Source organism: Taurulus bubalis, assembly GCF_910589615.1.
Source record: "Taurulus bubalis genome assembly, chromosome: 12".
Classification (NCBI taxonomy): Eukaryota; Metazoa; Chordata; class Actinopteri; order Perciformes; family Cottidae; genus Taurulus; species Taurulus bubalis.
In genome coordinates, this window is record NC_136600.1 from 21,272,242 (window position 1) to 21,283,237 (window position 10,996).

The 10,996-nt window shown below is 41.6% G+C and overlaps 3 protein-coding genes across 3 annotated transcripts; all 3 read right to left on the reverse strand.

The window, feature by feature from the left end:
• Positions 1 to 957: 957 nt before the first annotated feature.
• Positions 958 to 3,111, reverse strand: LOC306744887 (chymotrypsin-like protease CTRL-1; the record flags this gene model as incomplete). The annotated part of the gene is made up of 7 exons (XM_079227588.1): positions 2,987 to 3,111; positions 2,730 to 2,833; positions 2,555 to 2,634; positions 2,376 to 2,457; positions 2,067 to 2,247; positions 1,792 to 1,922; positions 958 to 1,119 (listed from the first exon to the last, which is right to left on the reverse strand). Exons 1-7 carry the CDS (start codon positions 3,030 to 3,032, stop codon positions 958 to 960), a joined length of 786 nt encoding a protein of 261 aa, XP_079083714.1. The 5' UTR covers positions 3,033 to 3,111.
• A 773-nt stretch (positions 3,112 to 3,884) lies between these two features.
• On the reverse strand, positions 3,885 to 8,507 carry hsc70 (heat shock cognate 70). Its single transcript, XM_079227210.1, has 9 exons — positions 8,332 to 8,507; positions 6,816 to 7,020; positions 6,504 to 6,709; positions 6,078 to 6,230; positions 5,450 to 6,005; positions 5,109 to 5,311; positions 4,798 to 4,996; positions 4,431 to 4,663; positions 3,885 to 4,212 (listed from the first exon to the last, which is right to left on the reverse strand). Exons 2-9 carry the CDS (start codon positions 7,018 to 7,020, stop codon positions 4,018 to 4,020), a joined length of 1,950 nt encoding a protein of 649 aa, XP_079083336.1. The 5' UTR covers positions 8,332 to 8,507; the 3' UTR covers positions 3,885 to 4,017.
• An 839-nt stretch (positions 8,508 to 9,346) lies between these two features.
• On the reverse strand, positions 9,347 to 10,696 carry LOC306745024 (uncharacterized protein). Its single transcript, XM_079227750.1, has 4 exons — positions 10,656 to 10,696; positions 10,394 to 10,542; positions 10,161 to 10,302; positions 9,347 to 10,063 (listed from the first exon to the last, which is right to left on the reverse strand). Exons 1-4 carry the CDS (start codon positions 10,679 to 10,681, stop codon positions 9,895 to 9,897), a joined length of 486 nt encoding a protein of 161 aa, XP_079083876.1. The 5' UTR covers positions 10,682 to 10,696; the 3' UTR covers positions 9,347 to 9,894.
• Positions 10,697 to 10,996: the final 300 nt, after the last annotated feature.

A 10,996-nucleotide genomic window follows, 5' to 3' on the forward strand; every position in this document is an offset into this window, starting at 1 on the left:
AATATGGTTTATGCATCTTTAGTTTAGATCAATTTGGTAAGAAATGATAGAAGACCACCTTTCTGTGAATGCATTCTAAAAGCATCGATCCTTATATGTAAAGTGTCTTACCAGTCCCCATTTTTCTGGTGCAGCGAGAGTCTGTCTTTATTCTAAATTGATATCTCTCTGGTTCTGCCTCTACTCAATCTCTCTCTGATCACTCCTCCTTCTCAGTTCATGCAGCTGCCAATAAGAACACTACTTCTGCTGTTGTCATGACTTTTCAAAATGGCATTAAGCCATAAACAGGGACAAAATAACCAGAACACCTTAGAATGTAATGCAATCCAACAAGACTGTATGATCTAAAAAATAATTGATCTTCAATCAGTCTCAATAGAAGTTGATGTCAGCTTTACAAGGATAGTATTTATTACAAGACTCAAATGTTTTATATTTCATTATATGAAAAGTTTTGTTTTTCAAAGCTATCTAACTCAAAACCTCTTGAACTGCTTTTCATTATTTATTTGTTTTACATTTATCCTAAAATGCATCTTTTTTGTATGCTGCACAATCCTGCTTTTCAACCACTCAATCACACACACACACACACACACACACACACACACACACACACACACACACACACACACACACACACACACACACACACACACACACACACACACACAAACACACACATAGAATGTGCAACATGCCATTCTATCAGGCTGACATGAATGTAAAACATGAAAACCAACACTGATGTTATTAAAAGTTATATATTGTATATATAATTTCTCACACATGCATCAAACAAAGCAGTACAGCGAGTGGTTGCTACCATTCAAAGTCAAGAGAAATAGTAGGATGCTTGTGACAGCTTATATTGATGCTGCGTAGAATCACTCATTGATCACAGTGATTAGCAAGATGATGCACATCTGTATTGCTGATTTTTGTTGTTGCATTTTAGTTGGAAGCAACAGTCTGGTCAATCCAGCTTCGTAGGTAGGACACACGGGCATACACTGCAGGGGTGCGCACATTGCAGTTGGAGGTACCCCAGGACACAATACCTACAAGGGACCACGCTCCATTGTTCTCACAGACCATAGGGCCACCAGAGTCACCCTGCAATGAAACAAATGGGCATCTAAATGGCTTTTAAGAGCATGCATGGGGTCATCTAATATAATAAAATAGAATTGACATTGCTTGATAATAAGGCATTGAGAGATCTTTCTGCACAGCTGTGCGCAGGATGTGAGCTGGCTTGCGTAACTCTAAAATCATTCCAAAAACAGGAAACACATGTAACAAAAATATTGTTGAGTGAGAAGGCTAACTCTTCAGTAACACTTTCATAATCAAGTTGTTTAAATTTAAATTCAGTAGTCAGATTTACAAGTACATACAAGCAATTATAATTTATCTATCTATATCTATCTATCCATTTATTTATCTATCTATATATATATATACACCATTATTAATTTGGAAATTTTGTGTATAATATCTCATCTAATGTTATCAAAAGTTATACATTTACAAATGATTTCATATTGACATTTTCAGTTGTTATAAACAAATTATAATTTACAATTTTCTGTAAATCATTTGTTAATTATAACTAAAGGACATTTGTGATACATGAGCAAACAATTTGTCATCAGCAAAGAAATGTATATAAATGCCATCATTACTTTATAACAAACAATTGGTTTATAACCAACTTGAAGCTCATTGTTGTTTTGAAGAATAAAAACAACAACCCTGCATTTCAGGCGTTGTAATGGCCGTTACCTGACAGGAGGACACTCCAGAAGCACCGGCACAGATCATGGAGTCAGTGATTCTGTTATAACCCCAGTACTGCTTGCACTGAGTAGGGGTGAGCAGAGGCAGGGCAGTCTGCTGGAGGTAGCGGGGGCTTGCTGAGAACGCAGAGGAAATGGAGATGAGGCTATATCTGCATAAATACATATTTTACATTGACATTCAGCATTCCGCCTTTATCGTTTTCCTTTGTGAAAATGGAACATCTGTGTGTAAGACTTGTAAAGTAGTCGCTCTCTCACAGGTTTGACCGGTCTTGCCCCATCCAGTGGTGACACATCGGGTTCCAGAGGGGATGTTGGTGCTGGAAGAGGCCAGGCACACAGGAGACACACGGGGTGCCATCTGCACTGGGGACGACAGCTTCAGGAGGGTGATGTCATTGTTGAAGTTCTGGGCGTTGTAGTAGGGGTGAGTGATGGCCTGGATGGAGACGTGAGCATATATCATGAGCAAATATAAGAACAATTTGTAATGAAAGGAAATGTTAAATTAAAAGATCACATTATTTGAAATAAAAGAAAGCTTGTGTGGATTATGGCCTTGCTTACCCTGGAAATGGACTTGACCTGAATTTGCTCACTGTTGCTCTGACGATCATGTTCTCCCAGGATAACACGGTGGCTTCTAGGACTGGGGGGGAAAACAAAAACAGAGAGAGGAGAGATCACAGAGATGGCAATGTTGGGCTTTTGCTCATGTGGATGTGGGACACCTCAGCATTACTTACGACACGCGGCAGTGAGCGGCAGTGACAACCCAGTACTGGCTGATCAGGGAACCGCCACAGAAGTGGAATCCACGACCGTCCTAGAAATGAGAACATGCATATTCTCCATGACATTTTTTTGATTTATACAAGGGGCTGAGATTGTCGTGATTTAAAGGTGCATGACTTAGGCTACCTGAAGAGACACCTGCCAAGGCCAGGACCCGGGCACAGCATTCTGTCCATTGACAATCTTGTTGTATCCGCTCACTTGGGGCCTGATAGAAGGTACTCCACACCCTGAGGGCAAATCGCACAGTTGGAAATGTATCTTCTTGTCCCACAAAAGGGCATATAGTAGGAATATTGGGAATTGTTTTGTTTACAATCTAATAAAGTGTGAGAAAAATGTTCTTCACATAATGCATCTGCTGGTATTGTGCAGTCACTCACCCAGTGCAGAGACCACAAGAGCCAAACAACTGACTAGAAAGAACATGGCCACTTCTCGATGGTTTCTTCACTTTCCTGTGTCACTTGTGTGGGACACTGGCTTTTATACGTGTAGCACACACACTTGACCCTGAGTTCCCTGTGTTACGCTACACACACGCACACACACACACACACACACACACACACACACACCAATGACTGCGATAGGTCTGGGAAGAGAACACCTGGTGATAAGCATATGAGATGACCTATAACTTAAATGTTTATCCACTTCGTCCTATGCTTGTGTTTGTCCTGTTAGCTTTTAGCAAACATATAGTTGTGTAATTATTCCATTGGTAAAAAGCAACAACACATCCAAAAAAGCATAACATTTTACAATTCATGTGTTCTTGAATTAATGTTGAGGAAAAGCTGTATTCGATCTTGCTTTCATATTTGTTTCACATCTCACACATCAGAGGAAAAAATATGCATGCAAATTATTTTACAAGATATTCTTATCGACAATAACATAATTTTTGTCACGCCTTGTTATGTACCTTCCTGTGTGTAAGCTATATTTACAGGAAAGAAGATAATGATCAAAGCCTTTGCGGTACCAGTGTTATCTACACAAAGTGCATACCTATGCACTAACGAATATACGGAATATGAGTTATTCAGAAATGTAATGATATTAAAAGACATACATTCCCAAGAAATGCACAGTGCATTATGCCAACTAGCATCCCATTGGTGATCTTTATTGATTCAATTGTTTAAATACTTCATGCAAATCATCACTGGTGAATAATGAAGAGAACACACAGCCTCTGAGTATGTCTTATGTGACTGAATATTTTAAATGCCTGCCACATTTAGTTGCTTAGCATTGTTAAGTTTATGAACAAACATGATAGCAAGAATCTAAATCAAAATAAGCCTGTGATCTAATTTCCATTGGATGTGTATTCTGGCAAAGTAAATATCTTAGAGGCAGTAAGTGTATGTTGGGATCTGAGATAAAGACACTGTCAGCATAGTCTTCAGTCGACTTCCTCGATAGTTGGGCCGGAGGAGGAGCCGCCTCCAGCTCCACCAGAGAAACCACCGGGCATCCCTCCTGGCATCCCTCCTGGCATCCCTCCTGGCATACCCCCCTGGTATAAGTTGGAGATGACGGGGTTGCACACCTTCTCCAGTTCCTTCTGCTGGTGATCGTACTCTTCCTTCTCTGCTGTCTGCAACAGAAAGCACAAATGTTTCATTGTCACAGAAACGTGATGGGTTGTTATGCATTGTGGTTATCTATTCCATGAACATGATGTGAAAGAAACATATAGGGGGTTTGCTTCACACTGTTTACATGATTGAGGACTCCGCTCTGCTTTCACAATGTGAGCAAAAGACGAACCTTGTCGCTCATCAAGACTTATAGTACAGTCAACAGTGTGTTTACCTGGTTCCTGTCCAGCCAGGCAATGACTTCGTTGCACTTGTCTACGATGGACTTTTTGTCCTCAGGGCTGATCTTGTCTTGGAGCTTCTCGTCCTCCACTGTGCTCTTCATGTTGAAGGCCAGAGATTCGAGGGAGTTCTTGGCTGTGACCTTTTCTTTCTGGATCTCGTCTTCAGCCCTGAACTGCTCCGCCTCCTGCACCATCTGCTCAATGTCCTCCTTGCTCAACCGCCCTATGAAATAAATGAAATACAAAGCTGTGTACCATCTGTGCAATATTTATTTGTTCTCTTTGTTCACGTGTAGCTATCCTCCAGCCGTGCTACATCAGCTTCTGATTTAATATATATTTCATATGGTTCTCTACCTTTATCATTAGTGATGGTGATCTTGTTCTCCTTTCCAGTGCTTTTGTCCACTGCAGACACATTGAGGATGCCATTGGCATCAATGTCAAAGGTCACCTCAATCTGAGGGACACCTCTGGGAGCAGGTGGAATACCAGTCAGCTCAAACTTGCCCAGCAGGTTGTTGTCCTTGGTCATGGCTCTCTCACCTTCATAAACCTGAAAAGAGTTACTCAACTCAGATTTTTTTTGCATTAACATCCACTTTTAGAAGTAATTGTAATACACTGGGAGAGCAATGAAAAGCAAACTGTTATTTGTCTAGAACTACCTGAATAAGCACACCAGGTTGGTTCTCTGAATAGGTGGTAAAGGTCTGGGTTTGCTTGGTGGGAATCGTGGTGTTCCTTTTGATAAGGACAGTCATTACTCCTCCAGCGGTTTCAATTCCCAGGGACAGGGGCGTGACATCCAGCAGGAGCAGGTCCTGTACATTCTCAGACTTATCACCAGCCAAGATGGCTGCCTGCACAGCTGTAAATAGTTGAACAATTGTGAAGCTAATACCATAACAACAATAACGCTTAAATATAAACCATCTAATCATATTTGAACAACGGCTTTTATACTGAAATCGGAATATATACCAGAAAATGCTGTAGAAATACCCACCTGCACCATAAGCTACCGCCTCATCAGGGTTGATGCTCTTATTCAGGTCGCGGCCATTGAATAAGTCCTGCAGCAGCTTTTGAATCTTGGGGATGCGCGTGGAGCCGCCCACCAGGACAATGTCATGGATCTGGGCCTTGTCCATCTTGCCATCCCTCAGGGCCTTCTCCACAGGCTCGAGGGTCCCACGGAACAGGTCTGCATTGAGCTCTTCGAAACGGGCTCTGGTGATAGAAGTGTAGAAATCGACTCCTTCGTAGAGGGAATCGATCTCAATGCTGGCCTGGGTGCTGCTGGAGAGGGTGCGCTTGGCACGCTCGCAGGCTGTGCGTAGACGACGCACAGCTCGCTTGTTGGTGTTGATTTCTTTTTTGAACTTGCGCTTGAACTCGGCTATGAAGTGGTTAACCATGCGGTTGTCAAAGTCTTCACCCCCCAAGTGAGTGTCCCCGGCTGTGGACTTGACCTCAAAGATGCCATCCTCAATAGTCAGGATTGACACATCAAATGTACCACCTCCGAGGTCAAAGATAAGGACGTTGCGTTCACCGCCAACCTAAAAGAAATGGTAAGAATGACTAATAGGAGCATGAAAGATGTTACGGTGTGCATCTTGTTTGTAAGTTACCTTTTTGTCCAGGCCATAAGCAATGGCTGCAGCAGTGGGCTCATTGATGATGCGCAGCACATTAAGCCCAGCGATGACTCCAGCATCTTTGGTGGCTTGACGCTGGGAGTCATTGAAGTAAGCAGGAACTGTGACAACTGCATTGTTGACAGGCTGGAAAGACAGTACGGCCTTGAGTTAATAATGTGCGTGTTCAAACTATTCTACTTTTTACAATCTGTCGCCACGTTGCAAACATGAACAATACTTTTTCTCACAATGTGTTTTGAGGCAGAGGGAAGCGCTTGCTATGATTCTGAGGTCTTGCATTTGAGATTCAAGTTAAGTGTAACAGGTATAGATCCTAAGTTGCAGTTTGTCACTGCCACCTTTGTAAAACGCAAACTACCTTATAGGATATAGGATTGTACTCTTATTGTCATCTACCTTGCCGAGATAAGCCTCAGATATCTCCTTCATCTTGGTGAGGACCATCGAGGACACTTCCTCAGGGTAAAAGGTCTTTATTTCACCCTTGTATTCAACCTCCACCTTGGGTTTGGTTGAGTCATTCACAACCTTGAAGGGCCAGTACTTCATGTCTGACTGCACCACAGGATCGTCAAACTTACGACCAATCAGACGCTTCGCATCTAAAGGAGATTTAGGATAATAAAAAAAACAAGACACTGGTCAGTCACGTGTTATTTTGGATCACTGTTTCTGAGCCTGTTGCCTTTTGGGTGTCGCAGTCCTCACCAAATACAGTGTTGGCCGGGTTCATGGCCACCTGGTTCTTGGCAGCATCTCCAATCAGTCTCTCGGTGTCTGTGAAGGCCACATAGCTGGGCGTTGTCCTGTTTCCTTGGTCATTGGCAATGATTTCCACTTTGCCATGCTGGAAGATGCCCACACAGGAATATGTGGTTCCCAGATCAATGCCTACCGCTGGTCCTTTAGACATCTTACAAAAACAAAGCAAGAAGAAATGAATGTGTTTTTAATTGCAGCCCTGAATACAGTTTTGATCTTAACTGTTTTGTACTTGGACTTGTGTTTCCTTGCAGTATTAATAAAGCAATGTGTACACACCTGTATACTATGTGCACACATGTGGGTGTATATGCCTGGCCCTGTTACATAAGTCCGTGCAAGGTGCAAGGCCACATGAGGCTCAGTGGGTGGAGTGGTGGGAGAGCATCTATGGCTAAACCACCTCCTGACTCTTGAGACCAAACGATTGGTGGATGTCACACTGGCCTTTAATTCTCTCTCCACACAGTTTCTCGCTCCGCTCCTCCCTCAGCAACAGTGAAATGTGATGTACTGCTCCTGGAATAGTGATCAGTGTGTCTATGTTCCGACAGCTGGCTCCAAATAGCTTACTTGCCATTTCTATAATAAGCATCAGCGTATGGCAATGAATGGAAGGTGGCTAAAAATGAACAGATCATTTATCAGTGACTAGTGGGCAAGACTGGTTCCTATTAAAACAGAAAGAACCACCGCTTTCTAAAAGTGCAGTAACTGGTGTTTGATTTGTGAAAAACTCAACAAAAGTCTGTTTCCACCGTTCAGCAGACAGGAAATTCATTTTTTTTAGAGGCAGAGAAAAACACAAGCACATATTGCACATTAATATTCCACCAAATCACAAGAACAAAGGTGCCTTATTTAAGTTTACAGATCTTTAGATGAACCGTCTTTGCTCTGCATGCTTACAGGGTGACAGTTGAACCCTGTTCCCTATAATGTCCCAGAACGGCTTCAACTATTTCAGACTATTGAATTATCACTTGTTATTCAGTTGTGTAAGCAGAAAATGCTGACATGCGAAATTCCGACTAACTGTTGCTTCACTGCCTGCCATACGCCCAATTCTAAAAGTCCTCATGTGCAGTACAAAACATATATTTTGGAACATGAACACAACAGCACTGTGTCAAAGTGATGCACACATGGAGGCGGTTTATATTAGATTTTGGTATAGTTAATGCTATTCAGCTTTATTTGGTTGCAGCAACCCTGAAGACCCACTGACACTGTTGGGAAATGGAAACAAATAATCCAAAAAGATTTTTTTAATGGACACTCACTCAACTGTGTGGTTCTTCTTACAGATTCTGCTTCAGCTTGTCATGCTGCTGTTTGACAAAAGCCATGCAAGCCTCACTTATTTGGGAATACCTCTCGTTGGCACCACATTCGGCTTTCAAAGCAGCAAGCAAGACGGACTATGAAGCCAGGCTGAGTGCAATGCTACTTAAGGGGTTACCTTGTGCTGTCAGATGTTCAAGATTTGAGAGTTTACTGAGTTCTCCCCTCGCACACAACTCTCCTGACTTTCAAGATTCTCCTGAATCTTGAATGAAACTCTGGCACATGAATTTCCTTCGGATTAATAAAGTTCTATTTTATCTTGTCTTATCTTGTCTACTCCTTTCCCTATCCTGGCCGGCGAACTAAAAGGACGAGTGTCTCTGCTTCCCAGTGTATATAGAGCGCTGTGCGTGCAGGGAGAGCCCATCTGGGTGTCAGGTGACTCCACCAAGGAAAGTTCTAGGCCCATGTGTCAGCTCATTTAATGGGTTTCCTTGAAAGAAAGCGTGATGTTGTTACCTCTGTAGCCCTCTGCCAGTTGAGCAGGAATAATTAACTAAAATAAAATAAAAAATGTATCAGTACATTTTCAAAATACTTTTTAATCATTATAACAAAATATATGGATAGCCATAAACCTCTGGAGTCATGCAATCAATGTGCCTAAACAGATGTTTGATTATGAAGCCAGAAGTTAAAACTATTTGCATTTTAGAACCTGAAATAGATGGTTCTCTGTGGCTGAGGATGAGCGCAGTGTTGGAGGTTTGATCCCCCGCTTCTCTGCTTTACACTCCCTTAATAAAATGTCCATGAGCAATACACTACACCCTGCTCTGCTGCTGTGTGTCAACATTTTAAAATCGCTTTGTATTAATGCATGTATGATAATAAATGTAGTCCATCCACATGGACTAAACTACAATATATACCCCGACCCCGTATCGATGAATATAATAACTGTGGTTGTAAACAGTCACATACTTTTGTATGTTTCTGCTTTCCTATACAGTTTTAAATCCCAGTTGATCTATAAAGAGATTTTTTATTCAGAGCATGAATTACAATTATAAGTTATCTAAGTTAATTCTAACTTACTAAGGTAAATAAGTAAACTAAACGTGGATATTGCAAACACATATAGTAAACAATCGTCAGCAGTTTTATTGAGGTATACATTTTTGGTTACATATATACTGTACATGTTTCATTCTCAGTTTATAAGACAGCAGTGCAGTCATTTCCCTTCTCCTTACGACACGGTTCCTCTGCCAGAGCTCAAAAACTGGACGTCTATTCTTGTTACATAGGCCTCTCTGACACAGAGACCATCTGGCACTAGATATAACTGCAGTTTGTTACAAACACCACATGTTGCGACACGCCAGATTTTAGTTTTCACACACGCCTGTTAGTAGTTGTTTTCTTCTTGGAGTTGAATATTACATAATCCGGAATACAAGTCCTCTGAAGCGTGATTCCAATCGCCTACTAAGATATCATGGCAGTTAAGGAGAGCAACCAAAATAACTCACAGTTGGTGTGGGTCAACTGTCATACAATAAATACTGTACATTAATAATAAACAGCAGTAACGGATCCAATAAAATAAGCAGCCATCAGTGTGTTTCCCTCACAAATGAAAACAATCAAAACTCTAAATAGGGATTTTATGTCCCCCGGTTATAAATTACAGTTTCATCAGAGACTTTGACATCAGGTATTTAAATAGTAGCTTTTACTTTAAAACAAGTAAACTACGGAGTTGATAAAGAAAGTTCTCTTCTTTGCTCTCGTCCGTTTTACAGCAAACATTCATATAGTCCCAAGCGCAGCGCTTGCAGTAGTTGTACAAATGGCGCTCTGCTTTCTTTAGCGTGCTGTTCAGTTCCAGAGTTCCCTGAAGGCTGCACAAAAAGGCAAAGTTTAACCAACACATCCATTAACAAAAACGCAATGCATTTGTATGTGATGAGATTTATACGTCTTAGCATACAGACAAACCTGCTAGTAAACTGGATAAGTTGTACTTCATCACGGCAACGTAGCAAAGACTCTCTGTTTTCTAACAGGATGGCGGCACAGATGAAGAGCTCAAAGGTGAAGTCAGTGTTGATGGCCTGCAGCTCCGACTCGGAATTGTCCTCTGCAGAGACACATCGGAGCATTAAAGTAGAGGCAACTATCCCTCCATATTCAACCTTGTTTATCCTTCCAACTTCAGTTCTTTGTTTCACCTGTGCTGCATTTTTGTGCCAGCCTTTCCTGATAACGTGCTCGGTCTACTTGCTGGGAGATAAGCTCCAGGTGGTCACAACTCAGGATCTCGAACAAACGTAATGCGTCACTGTGTTCAAACTCCCTCTGGAAACCCAGCAGCAGCCACCTTAAAGGACGCACAAAAGAAATGTGCATGTGAAACAATAACACATATAAACCCATAGTCAGACATAAGAGAATACAAATAGAGAATGGTAGCAAAGATCTGTGTCCACATACCTGTGGCAGAAGGTGAAGCTCTCCATGCGGTCTGTGACCAAATGAGCATAAAGTGGAGGGTCCAGCTCCTTCAACAGGGCGGCCTCCAACTCTAAAAGAGAGCAAACAAAACTCTTTCATAAGCTTCGACTGCAGAATCTAAAGCCATAGACTGTACTTTCTTGCAGTGGAATCTGTAGTCAATCAGTACAATTTGTTCATAATAAAATATTTGGGTGGGTTTTATTGTATTTCTAATGCATTTTTGTCTAATTTTGGCCCATTTATTTTAGGATTTTGTTCATATTTTAGATTTTGTTGTTGTCTGAATGCGTGATTTAGTCACACACCTCTACTGATTT